Raw genomic sequence first — 18,141 nt, forward strand, 5'->3', positions numbered from 1 at the left:
ATACATGTTGGGCCCCTTTTATTTAAGTATATTATACTCTTATGGAAATGTATATTTGAATATTTGCTTTTAAACTAGAGCCATATATATCGAGAAGAATAATAAAATTGTGTATCGATGAATTCACATAATTTTGTCAGGGCTGCAAGCATAATATTTATACGGTATATAAATACTGAATTTATTGTGGAACATATTTAGTATTTTACAGTAGAAGTTCTTCTTAGCTTCTGGTTATTACGTTGGTGTTTTCGCGTTATCAAACGACGTTAACACAGATATGCAAAAAAGCAAAAGTTTAAAAATAATAAATCTTGAATGTGGATATTGAATAACTTAAAGGCGCATCTAACGCCACTACAAGAATTACCAAAACAGATTAAATATGGCTTCATCGACTCCAAATTCGGAAGGATACTGCTTGGGACGACATCGATTCAAAAGCGCGGCAAATTAATTGACGCTATTTGCGTTTTGTATTTTGTGCAAATGGATGACAAAAGCAGTTTGGAACAACTTCATCGACGTTGGCCCAAAGTAAAGCTCGTTGCAGATGCAAACGCCATTGAGGTGATGAGAAATATTCTGTTTGAGGAAAAAGAAAACGCACCCGTGGTCAACATTGCCCTTAAGGGCACAGATCTGCAGCTGGCCGTATGGGCGGAGCTATCAAAGATGGAAGCTGGCACCACATGCACATATTCCGAGCTCGCCGAGCTGGTAGATCGCCCAAAGGCTGTTAGGGCGGTAGCCAGTGCTGTGGCCAAGAACGAGGTATCCATCCTAATACCCTGTCATCGCGTAGTATCAAAGAGTGGCGCCGTAAAATATGGGTGGGGCGCAGCGCTAAAAAGTTCCTTATTATGCTACGAAGCTAATATATAAGTCAGTTGGTTATAAAGAGGTTGGTTTTTCATTTGAGGGATACATATGTATTTGTAAAATGGTTGGTTTATTGAAATTCAGCTCCGGACTTTGAATGTGCTTTTCCTCACTTGGCTTGTTGTCTTTTATAAAAAAAAACGAAACAAATTACAAAATGCACATTCTTATTGAATTGAACAAACTGAAATGCAAAATATGCTCGAGATTGTGCAACAACTTCTACTTAAATTTTATCTAGATATTAAAGCGCTTCTATTCTCGATGCAGCAGCACAAATATGGCCAGAATCGAGAGTATGGCCCACTGCAAGTATATCATTTATTAGCAACAAATATTGTGGTCAAAGAATTGCACACTCACCTTAACTTTGGGATATTCGTTCATGAAAATCGTGATGATGCCCACATAGGGCAGGAACCCTCTGGCGCGTCCCACAATATCCTTTTTGGTTAGCCAGAGCTGGCCGGGCGCATACAGCCCCCGATCGTCCACATTGTTGTTGTCGCCCTTGGTCAGAAACTTAACTGTGCCGTCTTCCCTGTTTGAATGCAATTCACAATTATTCACTTTAGAATATAGCTTGAACCACTATTATTCTACGTACTTTTCGTGCAATTTGATTACACGATGCACTATGGGTATGTCCCGGCCCTCCACTTTGAAGACTACAATCTCACCCACGCGCACCGGCTCCTCTTTGTAGTTGGTGAGGAAGAGCAGATCACCCCGATGAAAAGCCGGCTCCATGCTGCCGCTCAGCACCACAACAATCGGCGATTCGCTGCCGGTGACAACCATCAGACCTTTCCAAATCATCAGTGCAGAGGATACAATCATCGCAAAGCTGAGCACTTGGTACAGCGACTGAAAGTATGTCAGGTTTCTTTTTACTAAACATGGCCAGGACGCGGGCGTTGGGTGCAACACTCACCTGGCGTTTGTTCATTCTATTGAAATCTCCCAGCATTTCGTCCACTTGCAATATGCTGGCTAGGCCCATGGTTGTGATTTTCTATTTACTTCGCTATCGACAATAATCAAAAATGCTAACTGGAAACTTATGCGAATTCGCAATAATATAATTGCAGTTCCACGAAGACAAAAACTGACAAGATTTGTAGCGCCGCAGACGACGCGATATTGGTCCGACACGTCAGAAGGGATTCCAGTGTAACTAAATGACAAAAATACTGAAATCCTAAAAGTGCATGTAAACTATACCAGAAATATACGAAAATACTGAAAAATAGCTGGTATTAAAATCATCTTTTCTGTTAAGGATTCTTGAATATGTTATCCACTTCATTTATATGTATTTGTATTCTTTGGATATTGATTTAAAGAAAGTATACAATAAACTAGAATGAAGCTTAAATAAATTTAAAAATATTAGAAATGATTTGAAAGGTTAAAAATATAAAAAAAAGAAGAAAGAACATACAACAGAGAGCGTTTAATTCATCGATAAGATTTTCATTTATATCGACTCTGTAAGTGAAGCAGCACTATGTTAACTGAGTTTGGCAACTGGTGCAATGTCGATTTATTTCACGATAATTTGAAATATATTTGTATCGGTGCCGGTGTGCGAGAATACTTCGCATTCTCCGAATTTTATAAAAAGTAGAGCACAATAAAACCGAGTCAAAAATGGGTGATAAACTGTTGGACACATCGCAAATTATAAATGGATTGGCTGTGATGATATCATTTTTTGTTGGGTACAAATATGCTCTAAAACGGGGTGAAGCTTGCGCTAAAATTGACGAGACTCCATCGGAGACGCCAGAAGGCGCAGCTGTCGCAGTAGCAGACAAGGTGCGCGAGTATAAATTACAAATGATAGCTAAAAATTTGCAATAATATATTCTCTACTTTCAGACCTATGGCGGCTTCAATGACAACTACAAAATGGTGCTCGTTGTGCGCAACGATCTGAAGATGGGCAAGGGGAAGATTGCCTCGCAGTGCTCCCACGGAGCTGTGGGCGCCTATCAAAGGGCTGTGACTCGTACGCCACGCCTATTGCGTGCCTGGGAAAATTGTGGATGTGCAAAGATCGCAGTGCGCGTCGATAGCGAAGCCGAACTGATGAGCATCAAGCGATCCGCCGAACAACTGCATCTGAACACTTGTCTCATCCGTGATGCTGGACGTACCCAGATCGAGCCGAATTCCAAGACTGTGCTCGCCGTAGGACCCGCAGCGGCAGTCGAAATCGATCGTGTGACTGGCCACCTGAAACTGTTGTAATGCTCGGCTGACAGGCCCAAGTGCAGCCAGCGCGTAGGATATACGCAATTCTCAGCAAGCAATATCTGTGGCAGCGGGTGGTAAGCAACCACGACGACGACGATGACGACCATGACTGTGACATGTACGTTGAACTAGAGTCTAGTGCTTAATTGCGTTTATTTGTAAACTGAGTTATAACAAATTAAATCCCTTATGATGCTGCTATCTTTACTCGAATTCGTGTGAAATTTTCGTTTTGTTTTTCATTCCATGTTTGCCCTCACTTTTTGCTCTCGCCACAATCCTCGATGGCATCCCTTGTCACCTCTGGCCACTTGTCGGGTATGACCTTAAGCAAATCATCCTTTACATCACCCTGGATGACAATCTCCTTGTCCCCGCTCACTGATGAGCCGCACGCGAATTTGGTACCAAAGAATTTGGCTGCCGCTCGCAAATCGATTTTGAATGCAGCCAGCCCGGCCACAAGGGTCACTCGCTTGTTCTTGCCGCGCGTGGAGCAGGAGAGTCGAACACGCTTCGGTTCATTGTCGTCCTCGTTGTCCTTCTTTACACGCAGCATGCCCTTCCCGCCCCGCTTCTGGCGCTTCCTATCGGAATCCATGCCACCAGCAGCTGCGCCTGCATCCGCCTCGGCTTCTCTTAGCATAAGTTTTTCATAGTCTTCCGGATAGTTCTTGGCCAGCCATTCCTTGCATTTATCGTACTCGGCGTAGTATTCACAGTACTCGATGGGCATGGAGCAGTTTCCGCAGTACTTTACCTCAATCGGATATGTGACTTCCACTACGCCATGGCATTCATCCACTTTCTTTTTTAACTCGTCCGGCTCCTTTATGGCATCCATATTATAATTTAAATCTGAATGAATTTTTGGTGTCTAGAAAATGATAATTTAAGCTAAACATGCTTAGTGAAACCTTCGCTCTTTCCTGCTATCAAACGTAACTACATATGTATATGTATATCAAAGTCAGCCACGAAAAATTGTTTTTCAGTGGATTCAAACTGAGTACGGGGTGTCTCTAAAGCAATGCCTTCGAAAACATAATAAAATAGGGTACATATACACATATATATCTATACATATATCTGTTTAATCATTAAAATTATTTACATAAAAACAAAAATTTATAAATTGCAATGATTTAAATGAGAAAACACGCTATACATTGTAAATAATTTTATTATATTATAAATATTATTTAGGTTTTCTCGGTACATACATATATACATAACAAGACCCAACTCTTAGAAACCGTTTATTTTTTAAATTTATTGTAAATTTGTGAACGAGCATATTCACATCTCTCTAATCTGAGAAATAAGGAGTTTTTTATTATTATTTAAATTTATTGCAAAAATATAAATGTGTAACATCTCTCTGATTTGAGAAGAGGTTTGTCACATTAGAAATAAAAAGGAGGAAAGAATACAGAAATATCTAAAGAAAATCGTTCACAATAATAATAAAAGAAAATAAAAAGAAAACGGAAGATTCTTAAAACTAGAAAGTCAGCCAATCATAATCATTTTCGCTTTGGGTCTGCGACTGCGACTCCGGCTGCTGCTGTTGCATATTTGTTGATTGGACTTGCTCCTGCTGCTCCTGTCCGGGTTGATAGTTCGATTGTTGCGGCTGGTAGTCAGCGGCGGGCTGGACGGGTTCATTGGAAGCATCCAGCACATATATTTGTTTTGGGTCTTGGGCTGGCTGTTGGGCTTGTTGGTCAGCCATGTCACCATCATCGAGCAGCTCCTTCTTAATGCGCATGCCGCCATTGTCCTCATCGTCACTGTCTGATATATCGAGATCGTCATCGATGCCCATGGCATTGTTGGTGCCCGTTGCCGCAGGCGACTCGTCCTCCTGCTGGGCAGCTGCCGCTGAGCTAGTGCTCGCTTCCGGCGGATTGTACTGGCCATTGTCATCCTGGGCCATGAAGTCCGAGAACGCGCTGGCTGCAGTACAGTTTTCGCCAAGGTTCTGACGTGGCTTGTGCATGGCCAGAAAGTCGGAGGGATCGTAGTTCGGATCCACATCCATGGATTCATCTGGAAAAGGTGAAAGAATCCAGTTAGTATATGATCTGAAATGCTTTTCCAGGTGCCGGGGCAGTACTACTAGACTAAGATTATTTATTTATATTTTAACAAATTCAGAGGGGTTGAGTAGGGGGGGTCAAGAGTATTTGGGTGAGTATTATATGAACCTTGCTGCTGTTGAGCGTAGTAGCCAACGCCACTCAACTGCACCATAGCTTCAGCCGCTTGCTGGCTGTCGTCCTCGCCGCATTGCTCCTCTATTATAAAACCGAAAGTACGAAACACGTGAAAGTGGTAGAGAAACAGAATCCAAAAGCACGCAAAAGAAAACACATTTAGATTGAAAGAGTCAAAATTACGTGAAATCATATAACAAGTGTAGATTAATATGTACTATGTATGCTTTCAGTGTATTCACAGGCTCACAATCACATACAAAGCCAAATATTATTTCTATCAGTTAGCTACGCGTGATTACCCACCTGCCATTTGCTGTGCCTCGATGTCGATCTCCGTTTTGATGTTCTTTGGATCGATATAGTACATCCCATCGTTGGGTGCTTGCATGCGCTCCCCTTGATCCAAAATATGGGCAGCATTGTTCTCATCTTCAGATACCTCTTGGAAGTCCTCCTCGTCGTCCTCGTCATCATCCGTCGAGCATTGCAGATCTGATTAGTCGTTCATGATAAATATACAAAAACAATTAATCAATAAATGCTTTGAAATTATTTTTAACCAAAAGGAAAAAATTAACTGCAAGTAACTTTTTGCAAAAACAAAGTGCTTAAATTAATAAATTATTAAATTAATTATTCGGGTTCACAGTATAATAATAGTCGTCTAGCGGCGAGTTTAACAAAATGAAAATATTCTAAATGTTTAAAGCTAATATATATAATAGAGAAAATATACAAAAAACAAAAAAATTAAATAAAAATGAAGTCAATAAAAAATTGCAGAAAATATAAAATGGTGTTGCAAAAGCCCAAAAATATCAAATGCTACAAAAATGTTACATTTAATAATAACAAAACAATGAATAATCATTTAAATATATACGAAATATTATAATAAAAGCCAAATCCAAAACAATTCAAATTAGTATGAAAGCTTTAGTGCGGCTGTGTGTAAGGTATATGTGTGTGTGTGTGTTTATTAAAAATTTAGTTAAAAAATTATTAAAAATACATGTGGGTGTGAGTGTGTGTGTTGTGGGTTGTGTTTGTGTGTGCGGTTAATACAGCTGTGGTCCACATAGTTATTACGTAAGCAGATAACTGCGTACGAGTCTTACCTTCGTCCAGAAAGTAAGCTTGCGTCTGACTCATATTAGAGCCAAGGCTGTCCTTGCGGGGACGGCCCCGACCTCGTTTAACCGGGTTTGCATTTTTGACTAGAAAATAAGATTTGGTTTGCAATTGCACTGTTTGCACTTTGTATTGTTTACAGGGTATATAGCGAGTAGCATAAGTGATTTGGTAATCTGCTTGCAATTATGGAAAAAGGCTTTTGCTATGTGACAATCAAAAATAATCACGAACATAATAATTGCAATTTCGATAAGACATTGGATACATACATTGACTTGAAAGCAATTTGATAATATTTACTAATTATCTCTATCAGGAGGATAACGTCGAATCGATAAAGGCCGATGTGTAAAACAATGCCCATCTTAGGGTCGCGAACCCTATAACCTTTATCTTTGTCGAAAGATGTTATATACGCCAACAAGTTTTCTTTCTGTGTATATATATGTATGTGCTAATACATGCATTCAAAAGGTCTTAAACTTAGTTGTTATACTTAAATATGGTTGTGTACGTATGAGGGCAAATTTTGTTTCGAATCCAGGTTAATTTTTGATTGCAAAATGAAATAACGGTTTGATATTCATTTATAACTGTATTGTACAGGTTGAGCATGTCTCATTTTGAAATATATTATCGTATGATACAAACTTTCTATTGTACAGCTTTGATGAAGATTGGAAATTATGGCATACTCTTACATATTGCATTACTCTTACATATTTAATAAATACAGTTCTATCGGCTTAGCCTGAATGCATCGCTCTATATTCTGATCACATATGATGAATGATTGAAGCTGATTGAAGTGCATTACAATTTTAGAAACAGTAGAATCCGATTATAACGACCCGTAAGGGGAGTCGTTATAGCCTGACTTTACTGTATCATAATTGTTATAATGATAATATAATTACTTGTTCTTTGATCAAATATAGGTATATACATTTATCCAATATATTTTATAGATTTAGCCAAATTGGAATTTGACTATTATGTACACAATTTTCAAGTTAACATAGTGCTATACAACTACTCTACTTACTACATATTTTCAAACACAATTCACAAATTCAATACTCAGTTTTGTATAGAGCATACTGACTCATTCGCAATGATCTATACGCAAAACACGTCTAGTATTATTAGCAAGAGACTACTCTTTGCTGACTAAGGAATTTTCTAAAACTAAATATGTAGATATGTTATATATATGTATGTATATGTATAACTATATCTGCTATGAAGCTCAAGTATTTTTGTATTAGTATAAGCGCATGGAGCAAACGCTATGTAGACCATAACCAGAGGATCACGAGTGATCCCATATAGATATATATGTATATGTATTTATAGCATGGAATAGATAGAAGCGTGAGCATAACCAGTATTAAACAAGACTAGGGGTAGAAATGTTCATATGGATGTATATGTATGTATATATGTGTTTATATGCAACGACTCCCAGAATAAATAGACCGCATACAATATGATAAGGAGTAAAGAACGAACTGGACATACCCTCCTCCACGGGATCGCGTTGCTTGCGTGGACGACCACGGCCGCGTTTCACCTCGCTACCGGCTGGCGTCGCCGGCTTACGCACCGGAGAAATGCCGTGCGATAGGTTTGTGTCGGCAACCATGGAGCGATGTATTGAATTGGGTGTGACAAGTGCCAGTCCGGTATGTCCCTCCACATCGATGTAATCATCGCCGGGCGAGCTTGCGCGACTGCGGCTCATTTCGTAGTCGTCGTTGCCCCAGGCCTCTTCAAACTCGGGAGCGTTTTCTCTGGCCAGTTCCTGGGTCTTCATGATGTTCTCCTCCAGCTGGGCACAATGGTCGTTAAACTGCAAAGATTCAAGATAGAGAAGCTGCTACTTCTCCTACTTTAAAGCACTTACCTCCACTAGCTGCGCGTGTGCATAGTCCACTATCTTCTTGGCGTACTTGGTATACTGCGCCTCGCTTCCATTGTACTGCTCGCAGTTGGCAGCGATTAGCTCGATGTCCCCTAGATATTCGGCACGGCTATGGTAAACGTGATCTGTAATGTATGTCAAGTGTGTGGTTTTATTTATTATATATTATACTATTGGAATAAGTTAAGTGAAATAGATACGATTTGGAAGGAAAAGCATTACACCCTTTTTTCCAATATTATATGACTTGTTAGTATATTACATATCGATTATATGAAAAAGACATTGGGCACATGCTTTAAAATAAATTTGTTGCTTCGATCGATTCCGAGAGCGTAGTGCTCCCACCTGCACTCGAGTCGAGACAATAAAGATCCAACAATGCTTACATTGGGAAAATGGGGCGAATTGAACAGAAGTGCCAATCTCTTGATTATGTTATGTATGAATTATTACCACTTACTTTCAATATTCTTGGCAATCGTTTCCAAGTCCATCGGTCGCTTTATAACTGTATAGTAATCTTTGATAGACTTTTTGTTAACCGGCTTGAGGAAAGGCCAGCTCTCGTTCAGACCTCTGATCTGCGTGTGCAGCTTATCGAAAATGAAGGACAGTGCCACCTGATCGTCATCGTCCAGCAGCGGATTGATTGCCTTCTCCAGTCGCATCAGCTTATCCTCGCGCTCAGACAGCAGCTCGAAGCAGCTGTTGAACATGCGCTGAGCAGCCAAGGTGTAAGCGCTCTGAGCTCCATTGTAGATCATCGAGTTGTCCACGATTTGCTTGAGGTCCTCGAGGAAGAGCTCGCGGCTGGTGTAGCGACGCTGACGAATGTACTCGCGCATGGTCTGCAGGTCCATGGGCTTGGTGACCACGCGATAATAGTCCGGCACGCGTTTCGCATTGACTGGAAAGAGAAACGGCGACACGTCCGGCATGGAGCGCAGCTCGTTGAGAATATGCTCTAATATAGAGGAGAGCACCACAACGGGATCGGTACGGCGACGGTTGGCCGTTTTATTGTGACGCTGCAAGTAGTCGCAGTGTACATCGTTGGCCAGGCGACGCTTCTTCTTGGCCACGGCATCGCGCGGTACCTTCAGTGTCAATCCGCCACGTCGCTTGCCGTCCTCCAGCGCCTGACTGTGGCGCTTGAGCACTTTGCTGCTGAGGGTGACCTTCGTGCCATCCACATTAACCAAATCATCATCATCCATGTTCATCTCCTTCTCGCTGTGCTCGTCCATGTCGTCGGCCAGCGAGGGATTCGACTGGGACAAGCTGCTCTGCATGCCCGTGTACAGTGGACAGGCCTTGTTGGTGCGCATGTGACCCACTTGGCCGCATGCGCCGCACTTCAGTTTGAGATCCGGCTTGAGCTTGAATTTCTTGCGCGATGGACTAACCTCTTTGTGGCTGTTGTCGCGCTCCTTGTGTGCGTGCCCGCCCGAGCTCTTGGGATCGCCCAGCGAAGTGGGCATGCCGCCTGGCTGCAGCTTCTGGTTCTGTGCCAGCTGTGCTAAGCGCTCACGCTCCTGGTTGCGCTTGATGCGACGCAACTGTTCCTGGATGCGCCGCTTCTCGCGCTTCATCTCCTCCTTCTGCTGCTCGTCCAGCGTGGCGAATTGTTTAATGAACTGCTCATCCTTGGTGGTGCGAATCTTGATGTACGCATCGATCACCGCCTGCCGGCGAACCGTCTCCACGCGTGTGTACTCCTTGCCATCGTTGCCCTTGAAGGTGCGCGTTATGCGTAAAATGCGTCCCTGATTGCTGTTGGCTATTGGCTGCTGTGTGGCCTCCTCTTTGGCTTTGGCCGCTTTGCTGGCTCCATCGCCCTGCTCCTCTTCCAGCTGGCGCAGCAGCTCTTGACGCTCCTGCTCCTCGCGTTCCAGAGACAGCTGAGTCGATGTCTTCTTATTGGCCAGCATATTCTCGAGATTCTTGCCTAGCTCCTCCAGGTCAGATTCTTCGGAACCCGAAGACTCATCCTCATCAGTGGACAATATCTCAGAGCTGGCGAGTACACGATTCTGCAGATCGAAGATACGCTGGCATTCCTCCTTGTAGCGTTCCTGATGTTCGGCTATGGAGAAGCGATTTCCGCGCGAGAACTTATCCATGCCCTCCTCGCCGGCCTTGGCCTTCTCAGTGGAAAGCGTGCGCACCACGTCGATGACCTCCCAACGAGTGAGCTTCTTGATCTCCTCCTCGGGCACTTTGAACTTGCGCAGCAGCTCTTTGGCCCGCTGCAAGGGCAGACGACGCAAATCAGCGTCGGTACCCGTAACTGAACGTTTCGGCTGCGATTCCTGCTCCTCTTTTGTTTGCTACACACAGACAAAGGACGTAGGATTTATATATGTGTGTATACGTATTAATTCGATCTATTTGACAGCACTCACCGTTGGCTTATTTGGCACGCGCACATAGGAGAAGCCCTCGCCACAGCCAGTGGGATCAGCAGGTCCACTCAGCTGCAGCAGGCACTTGCCACGCATCGCTTGTATGTAGGCGCGTGTGGTGTTCCAGGGTGCCACCTTCACCTCATCGTCCAGCAGTTGCGCCTCCTCATCATCATCTTCTTGAGGGGCGAACAGCGACTTCTCACCATATCCCGCATCCTGGTTTTCAACGGGATCATCACTCATTATTTATTATTTATTATTTATTAGAAATTAATTATAATCTCAATTTCTATTTTATATTTATTTTATATCTAATGAAAACTGCGATATTTTTCGTATAAATCTTTGAGAAAACTGTAGAGCACAATTTTTGATCTGCTATGTTGCTCAGACTTGCTTAAACTAACACGAAATTAAATTGTACATACACAACTTGACATGCTAAAAATTGTCGATTGTCAAGGCCTGCTAAGCCTAGACCGAATTATACATTTTGTGTGTTTTGGAGAAGGCGCCCTTCTCTCTATCTGGTGTTTCATATATCGAGATTCTTAACAGTAAATTGTATTTATAGACTACTCACCTTTAGACGTTGTTCTGCTGATATCATACTGAAGTAGGCACAGCACTGCTCGGGCGATACCATGGCGCGAATTTCCTCCTCGGAGGGCAGGCGGAACTCGGGCTTGATGACCCACCAATTGGAGTCCATGCCTGTGCGCTTGAAGTCAGCACACTGCTTCAATCGTTTGCGTATGCTGCTCTCCGAGTGGGCCGGAAAGGCGCGTTTCACGTCATCCATGCGAATGCGACGAGGATTGTCGCGGCTCTTCCAGAACAGGCGATAAATGAAGACCTAAAATATGCAAGTGCTTAAACAGAATCGAAAGCGAACATCTAAGCTGGAATACCTGCAAGAAGTCGCGCGTAAAGTTGTTGGCCCTCTTCGAGTTGGGTCCAGGCACTTCGTACAGTGGGCACTCCTGACCCACAGTAAAAACTGCATTCACAGCACGAATCCAGTAGTTGCTGCGCGTGCGAATAATCAAGAAATCCGTGATGGACATCTTGTGTTGATAGATTGGTGCACGATACATGTTGTTCTCCAGGGCCTGGATGCACTGACCCGGGTGCAGAATACCCAGGAATGGGCTCGTATGAGCGAAAGCCACTTCACCGTAGATATAGTCCTGTGGGCCGCTGTCCTTTTCGGCCTTGCGCTTGTAATAGTTCTTGATCTTGGAGCACATGCCCACTTGATTCATAAGCGGCGGATGCTCTTCACAGAACTCAGCTAGAATAATATCACCATCTTTGCCGCTCAGATCCTCGGGATTGCGCATGAAGAACACGTCGCCGCCGCCAGAAGCAATGCGCTCCACCTCGCGCTGCTTGGCCTTCTTTACAATATGTTTCAGCAACGGATAAACAGGATGCGGAATGCTTTGCGAGAGCGGACCGTGCGAGTACTTCTTTAGCGGCGGACGATGAAACGAGCGCAGTTTCATCGGTCCCATATGCGTGGGCACAAACGGAGCTCGTAGCTCCACAACTGGAGTCGAGTGCTGTATGAGATTGCCGCCACCAACCTTGAGACGCAGTGTGGGCTCTGTTTTAGGTGTGTAATAGCTGTAAGAGGACAAAAATTGATTGATTTATTGATTTATGATCCATTTCATGCTAAATCAGATTCATAATTTGCATCTACTCACGAGTCATTCGATATATTAAAGGGATCCCGATCTGGACTCTTGGGCGGCGGCGGAGGGGTATCTTCGGCCAGTACATTGATCACACCAGCCTTGCCGAGCAATATCTTAGATTTCTTAACGTGTGGATGCGGTATCTTGATCTTGGGCGGAGGCCCAGTATTCTTGTTAATCTTGGACGGATCTATGTCATCGGGTATGCCGAGTATAATGTTTTCATCATTGGGATCCAAAGTTAAGACCTTGGGCTTGGGCACTTTGTTCATCTGCTGAGCATCCCAAATGACCTCATCCTCCCACTTGTGATAGATGAGCTCCTCGTTCTCCACGGGAAACAAACTGTACCAGGTATCATCGGTAACCTCCACTTGCTTGCTTTGGGCAGCACTTCAAATCACAAGGGAATTCATTTGATTGAGCTGCATAAATGTTATATATAGAACTCACCTCTGCAGCGCCTTCTTGTTTGAGCCACCAGAGTTTTGTTTGCCGCTGTTTCCGCCATTCCCTCCGCTGTTGCCCACCGGCAAAGCGGACTTGCCCGGCTGGCTGAAAGCGCCCGCTGTGCGAGATCCACTCGAGGGCAGCCAGCCCGCGGCATTCGTCTTGGAATTGAGCTTTTGTAGCACTTTGGCCTTAATGTCGTTGCCATCCCAGACCACATCGTCCTCCCAGTGCAACTGGGAGACCATAAGAAATGCATCATCCGCAATGCTGAGTTCCTGCTGCTCGGCATTTTTATCGCCCCCAACTTCCGAGCGTTCAGTGACGTACTTAGGCTGCGAGGAGGATGTCTTGAACCCGTAGGTGAATCCCTCGCCAGAATCGGGCACATCCAGCATATCATACCAGATCTGTGCGGGTCCATAGCGCCAATCGGCGATCTTTGGTTTCTGATCGCTATTTTCGCCATTGTCTGGTCCCTCCTGGCGCACGTCCTCGCTGTTCATGTCGCTCAACAACTTGTCTTCGTCATCGGACATGCATTGAGCCGGAGTTGGATCTGGACCGAAGTGAAGACTAAAGCCGCGTCTACGTGGCTCCTCAGAATCGCTTGGCGAATCCGAGCCGCCATTATTGCTTGTTTTCTGGTCACGCGACTGTTTGCGCTTACGCCGCCGCTTGCGCACATGCCGCCAGATCTGAGGTAGACTGGTAGGCTTACCCGGGCCAAAGAGGCGAGAGAAGCGCAGCACCTTTTGTGGACGGAAGTCGGGAAACAGCTCGCAAACATCGACGTTTTGGTATTTTGACGGCAATATGTCCGCCAGGGGCGTGTCCAGGCGACGATCTGCTTCGGCTATATAGCGAAATACATATATATATATAAGTTATAATCTATTCTAAGCTCAGCTACCTTTAGCGTCGCTTGACTTTTCGTCGCTGCCGCCAGACGCTTCAGCTGGTCCACTTTTTGTGGGGGATTCCTCGTTGCCAGCTGACGCTGCGTTGGCATTTCGCATCGGTGCACTAGGCGGCGGCATCAACTCCTTGTCGTCTTTGGCTACAAATATAATATATTTAGCGAAAGGTCCTATCTGCATACTAAGCTACCTACTGGACTTCGCCTCTACTTTGGTAGCTGGTATAGCATCTTCCAGGTCGTCGAAAATAGATGCACCATCGTCAGCTAGCTGAGCTGGAGGCGAAGGTGTGCGTGGGCAGTCCTCGGACAACTCATTTATGTCCGAATAATCGATTGCATCGTCCTGAGCCTTAATGGCTCCATCCTCGTTGGCCTCATTGCTTAGCCCAGCCTTCAGGGCATCGAAGGCGCTCAAAGATTCAGAGGTTTCTGCCATCGGCTTGTCCTCACCATCCTCATCCGAATTGACGGCATTCTGATCAATCACTTCGTTCAAAAGTGAGTTAAGACCCAATCTGAAATTTGAGCACATTTATAGTATATGTATACATATACATAAATAATCCATCAAATTTAAGTCATACTTGGATAAAGAGCCTAGATTTTCGCGCAGCTCCGCATCAAAAGCGTGGCCTTTGTCATCCTCGTCGTCCACGAGCTTGCCCTCCGAGTCAATGTTGCCGAATAATATGCCGGTCAGATCAATTCCCATATCATTTGCCGCATTACCGCCAATGGAGCCTTCGTCGCTGTCGTTGTCCGATGCGGTGTCCATACCGTACAATTAATTGGTACAACTTCTTGAGTATATTTCGAATTATTCAGAACGCTGAAAAGCAGTTTTTACGAATTCTTATATTGTATATTGGAGAAATTTAATTTTTTCGAATTGTACTGTTCGCACAACTTCTTTTGTTGAAATGAAAAATTTGTGTTTTACTTTGTGCTACTAATGCAATATGACAGTACTTTCAAGGCATCAAAATTTCAACTACAGCAGTCGATGTTATCGATAAGTAGAAGTAAGTATGTATGTTACTAACAGATGTGTACGGCGATTTAGCTAAGACTTGAACCCAATTGTCCGAAAAATGAACAATTTACCATTAATATGATAAATTCAGCTTCAACATAATTTTGCATTGCCTTATTAAATAAAAATAATGTATGCACTATTTACTTGTTACTCATAATCACCGATCAGGCATTTGGTAAAATTTATAGAGCTATAGAAATAGATTCGCGGTGCCAGAATTATGTTAATACACACTGTTAATATTTCCTCAATAGGGAAATGTAAGCCGCCCAGCAGCTGATACCATTTTAATTGGCCAAATTCGCGAAATGCAAGCGTGCGGACAAAACTGAATTTGAAAATGGAGGTGGAATTTAGCAAGGACAACTTTCTGCTGCCCGAAACAAAATATGAATGTGAGAAAAAGTGATTGTAATAATATTATATATTAACGTTGTATTTTAAACAGATTTGGATCACACAGCTGATGTGCAGTGAGTAGCCCACGTTGGAGGCGGGAAACGAAAATGAGTCACGGATAAAAATGTTTCTAATTATCGCTTAGGTTGCACGGCTGGGGCTCCACGTTGAAGGAAGCGTTCGAGCAATGCGGCGTCGCAATGTTTGGCTACATGACGGATCTTTCCTATGTGACTGTGAATAACTGCTACGAGATCGAGGCGAAGGGCGACGACATTGAAGGTCTGCTCTTTCATTTTCTGGACGAGCTGCTGTTCCTTTTTTCGGCGGAGCCCTATTTGGTGTGCAAGAAACTAGAAATCACAAAATTCGATTTGGACAACTTTGAAATCGTATGTCGCTGCTATGGCGAACCCTTCGAGCTAGGCAAGCATCCACAGGGCACCGAAGTAAAGGCGATCACATACTCGGCGATGCAAGTGGTGCAGGACGCGGCGAAGGGTCTTTACGAAGTGTTCGTCATAATTGACATTTGAGTATTAAATGTGTTTGACTTTGTTGTTGTGAAATTAACCGAACGCAATTCGCATTTGTGCATGCCTTTTGTTCAACTCCTGTTTCCATTAATCTTAAGTGAAATGCCAAAAAAAAAAAAAATAATAATAAAATAAAAAAAATCGGCATAATATATGTGTTTTTACTCCTCTATGCATGCCAGACAGAAATTTGCAATCTTGAAATCTCAAAAATAAAGCCTTGCCCTGATGCTGGGGTTACGCTTTATGACTAAAAAAAACGGCATTCAATCCGTGCTGCAAATGCAATTGGAGAGAATCGAACAACCCTTTTTCGTCTTACTCTGTGAATAGGCAGCGTGCTTGATTCACAGACAGCCCTCTTAAAGTTTGAGCCTTGCGTGGCCAAACTGCAGTTCAATGCACTGTCTAGAAAACGTATGTCCCTTTAGAAACAAATTTGTAAAATGGACTTAACCAAATATTGTTAACTTCATTGAAAACGTATCGAAAATTGAATTTTCTTAACAACAGTTGGCAGCGCTGGCAACTTTGACAGCCTCGGCAAAACTGCCAGCTGCGGTGACAGCTATGGATGTCAATAAACAGACCTGTTAACAGGCGAGATTAACAGCTGTTTGCACGCACAGCTGACCAACAGCTGTTCGACGTAAACAACAAAAAAACGTCTTGACGCTCACGTTTTAGTTGACTGTGTGTGTGCGTCGGCGTATTTGCGTATACCTGTATTTTGGGTTCATGTGTCCCGACTTAAATTTGCCGTAAATTTTTGATAACCAAATTGAAAGCGGAGCGATATTAAGTGTTAATATTGAAATGAACACAATTGTCGGTACATTGATGAGTGCAAAAAAGCAACACTGTGTGTTCAAGAAACTGCGTGTAAAAGAACAAACAAAGTATCAAAAGCAAAGCAGGCAATAAAACACGTACGACGACAGCAGCACCAATACCAATACATAAGTTGCTCACTTCTGGCGCGTCACATATCCGTGTGTTATAATAAAGAAAGAAAGAAATAGATGGATTTGGCTTCAAATTTAGGTATATTTACTCAATTTTAACTGCATAAAGAAAAATTGTCCCCTTTTCGCCCACTGGTCTCAAAATTTTTAAAGCCAACAAAAGAAGTAAACGTCATCAGCATTGCGGTTGCCGCATTTCGCTGCTGTTGCTTTTCGATTCGGTTGTCGCTGGTGGTGCTGCCGCTGCCGCGACCGCGGCCTGTTCGCTTCTCTTTCTCACTCACTCTCTCGTTCATTCTTTCTGCAGCCACCAATTGTCGTGTCGAAGAAGAAGCGTTGAAGCACATTTTGCTCTTATAGTCTTTAAACAGCACTTTTTCGCGTAGCAAACGTAAAGCGAGCTTCATAAAACTTTACACAATTAAATGTAAATCTTATAAGCTACAAATCGAGATCAATACCAAGTATGTGGCTTAATTAAAACGGTGTAAAAAACGTGGCAGAAAAATCCATATCCCGGGCATAGAGGAACGACAAAAATGTGGTAGGTACTAGTGTATATATATGCATAAATAAATAAATATATACAAATTAAATATACATGTATATATATATCTATATATATCTATATATGTATATATGTATATATAATTATAATTATATTAGAATGTAGCGGCTGTAAAAATGTGACTCGTATTTAAAAGCGCGAGGGTATGTACATACATACATGTATATATGTACATAGATTGTGAGTGTGTGCAAGTGTTCGACCGTGTGAGTGTGCGAGTGTAGGAGGGTGCTGCGCTGGGTAAATTCATATTAAGTAGTACTGTGTAATGCCGGCCTCTACTGCCACGCTACTTGTACTGAGCAGAAGGAAGAAAGAAACTCGCGCAAGCCAGAAAACATTGTAAACTTACTCTCTGATTCGGAAATTTATATAATATTAATTGTGAGTTTTGCATTATCCGATTTCTGCACTATGTATTTTCTATATGTGGCAATACTGGTCACGCTGCCCGGTTCCCGATCCATCAACCTGCTGCTGCTGCTCAACGGCTGCGCGGTCTGTTTTTCTTTTGCTTATATGACAGCGTGTGCGTTCGAAACTAACGGCTTTTCAACTTATAAAAAAAAAGCGACTCAAATTCATTGGTTCAGCATGACGTCACATATCGCCATTTTCTATTACAATGATTGCACATGTACATATGTATGCATATAACTCTGAATTGTCGAGTCTATATATCTGGGTGGGTGTGTATGTGTCTTCTATAAGTCAAAAATAAATATTT

General features: G+C 43.0%; 6 protein-coding genes and 1 pseudogene across 10 annotated transcripts in view; 4 read left to right on the top strand and 3 right to left on the bottom strand.

The window, feature by feature from the left end:
- The first annotated feature begins 204 nt into the window (after positions 1-204).
- Positions 205-901, top strand: agt (O-6-alkylguanine-DNA alkyltransferase). Its single transcript, XM_018000075.2, has one exon. The coding sequence runs from the start codon at positions 319-321 to the stop codon at positions 883-885; it is 567 nt and encodes a 188-aa protein (XP_017855564.1). The 5' UTR covers positions 205-318; the 3' UTR covers positions 886-901.
- twr (signal peptidase complex catalytic subunit SEC11 homolog C twr) lies at positions 895-1,958 on the bottom strand. Its single transcript, XM_018000076.2, has 4 exons — positions 1,817-1,958; positions 1,490-1,749; positions 1,246-1,423; positions 895-1,188 (listed from the first exon to the last, which is right to left on the bottom strand). The coding sequence occupies exons 1-4, from the start codon at positions 1,883-1,885 to the stop codon at positions 1,138-1,140; spliced, it is 558 nt and encodes a 185-aa protein (XP_017855565.1). The 5' UTR covers positions 1,886-1,958; the 3' UTR covers positions 895-1,137.
- A 294-nt stretch (positions 1,959-2,252) lies between these two features.
- Positions 2,253-3,357, top strand: LOC108608617 (putative peptidyl-tRNA hydrolase 2). The gene is made up of 2 exons (XM_018000077.2): positions 2,253-2,703; positions 2,767-3,357. Exons 1-2 carry the CDS (start codon positions 2,536-2,538, stop codon positions 3,136-3,138), a joined length of 540 nt encoding a protein of 179 aa, XP_017855566.1. The 5' UTR covers positions 2,253-2,535; the 3' UTR covers positions 3,139-3,357.
- Positions 3,274-4,195, bottom strand: LOC108608613 (density-regulated protein homolog pseudogene; annotated as a pseudogene).
- A 278-nt stretch (positions 4,196-4,473) lies between these two features.
- Taf1 (TATA-box binding protein associated factor 1) lies at positions 4,474-14,913 on the bottom strand. Of its 4 annotated transcripts, XM_018000067.2 has the most exons (15): positions 14,495-14,913; positions 14,103-14,425; positions 13,902-14,048; positions 12,992-13,844; positions 12,548-12,931; positions 11,747-12,464; positions 11,419-11,691; positions 10,833-11,051; positions 8,888-10,757; positions 8,407-8,549; positions 8,022-8,352; positions 6,485-6,583; positions 5,670-5,858; positions 5,355-5,444; positions 4,474-5,196 (listed from the first exon to the last, which is right to left on the bottom strand). In XM_018000067.2, the coding sequence occupies exons 1-15, from the start codon at positions 14,683-14,685 to the stop codon at positions 4,649-4,651; spliced, it is 6,378 nt and encodes a 2,125-aa protein (XP_017855556.1). In that variant the 5' UTR covers positions 14,686-14,913; the 3' UTR covers positions 4,474-4,648. The 4 variants fall into 4 exon arrangements, with proteins under 4 accessions (XP_017855556.1, XP_017855559.1, XP_017855558.1 ...); XM_018000070.2 differs by lacking the exon at positions 6,485-6,583; XM_018000069.2 differs by lacking the exon at positions 5,355-5,444.
- A 287-nt stretch (positions 14,914-15,200) lies between these two features.
- On the top strand, positions 15,201-16,031 carry Archease (protein archease). The gene is made up of 3 exons (XM_018000962.2): positions 15,201-15,341; positions 15,395-15,419; positions 15,491-16,031. Exons 1-3 carry the CDS (start codon positions 15,287-15,289, stop codon positions 15,879-15,881), a joined length of 471 nt encoding a protein of 156 aa, XP_017856451.1. The 5' UTR covers positions 15,201-15,286; the 3' UTR covers positions 15,882-16,031.
- A 551-nt stretch (positions 16,032-16,582) lies between these two features.
- E2f1 (E2F transcription factor 1) overlaps positions 16,583-18,141 on the top strand; it is a 38,100-nt gene continuing 36,541 nt past the window's right edge. For both annotated transcript variants that reach the window (XM_089472207.1, XM_018019136.2), the window contains exons 1-2: positions 16,583-16,925; positions 17,154-17,390. The gene's annotated coding sequence lies outside the window, so the exon portion shown is untranslated. The remainder of the gene's footprint in view (positions 16,926-17,153; positions 17,391-18,141) is intronic.

Source organism: Drosophila arizonae, chromosome 2, assembly GCF_054131065.1.
Source record: "Drosophila arizonae isolate 15081-1271.41 chromosome 2, UAZ_ARI_1.0, whole genome shotgun sequence".
NCBI lineage: Eukaryota > Metazoa > Arthropoda > Insecta > Diptera > Drosophilidae > Drosophila > Drosophila arizonae.

What these genes read in the sequence shown, in the direction of transcription:
- Taf1 (XM_018000067.2), bottom strand. Translation starts at nt 14,685, where the DNA reads ATGGACACCGCATCGGACAACGACAGCGACGAAGGCTCCATTGGCGGT. An exon ending in CACACGCGCAGCTAGTGGAG is followed by an intron (nt 8,353 to 8,406) that starts GTAAGTGCTTTA and finishes GAATCTTTGCAG; the next exon opens with TTTAACGACCATTGTGCCCA. An exon ending in ACGCGATCCCGTGGAGGAGG is followed by an intron (nt 6,584 to 8,021) that starts GTATGTCCAGTT and finishes CTTATTTTCTAG; the next exon opens with TCAAAAATGCAAACCCGGTT.
- LOC108608617 (XM_018000077.2), top strand. Translation starts at nt 2,536, where the DNA reads ATGGGTGATAAACTGTTGGACACATCGCAAATTATAAATGGATTGGCT. An exon ending in CTGTCGCAGTAGCAGACAAG is followed by an intron (nt 2,704 to 2,766) that starts GTGCGCGAGTAT and finishes CTCTACTTTCAG; the next exon opens with ACCTATGGCGGCTTCAATGA.
- Archease (XM_018000962.2), top strand. Translation starts at nt 15,287, where the DNA reads ATGGAGGTGGAATTTAGCAAGGACAACTTTCTGCTGCCCGAAACAAAA. An exon ending in GCCCGAAACAAAATATGAAT is followed by an intron (nt 15,342 to 15,394) that starts GTGAGAAAAAGT and finishes TATTTTAAACAG; the next exon opens with ATTTGGATCACACAGCTGAT. An exon ending in GATCACACAGCTGATGTGCA is followed by an intron (nt 15,420 to 15,490) that starts GTGAGTAGCCCA and finishes ATTATCGCTTAG; the next exon opens with GTTGCACGGCTGGGGCTCCA.
- twr (XM_018000076.2), bottom strand. Translation starts at nt 1,885, where the DNA reads ATGGGCCTAGCCAGCATATTGCAAGTGGACGAAATGCTGGGAGATTTC. An exon ending in ATAGAATGAACAAACGCCAG is followed by an intron (nt 1,750 to 1,816) that starts GTGAGTGTTGCA and finishes ACATACTTTCAG; the next exon opens with TCGCTGTACCAAGTGCTCAG. An exon ending in GTAATCAAATTGCACGAAAA is followed by an intron (nt 1,424 to 1,489) that starts GTACGTAGAATA and finishes GCATTCAAACAG; the next exon opens with GGAAGACGGCACAGTTAAGT.
- agt (XM_018000075.2), top strand. Translation starts at nt 319, where the DNA reads ATGTGGATATTGAATAACTTAAAGGCGCATCTAACGCCACTACAAGAA.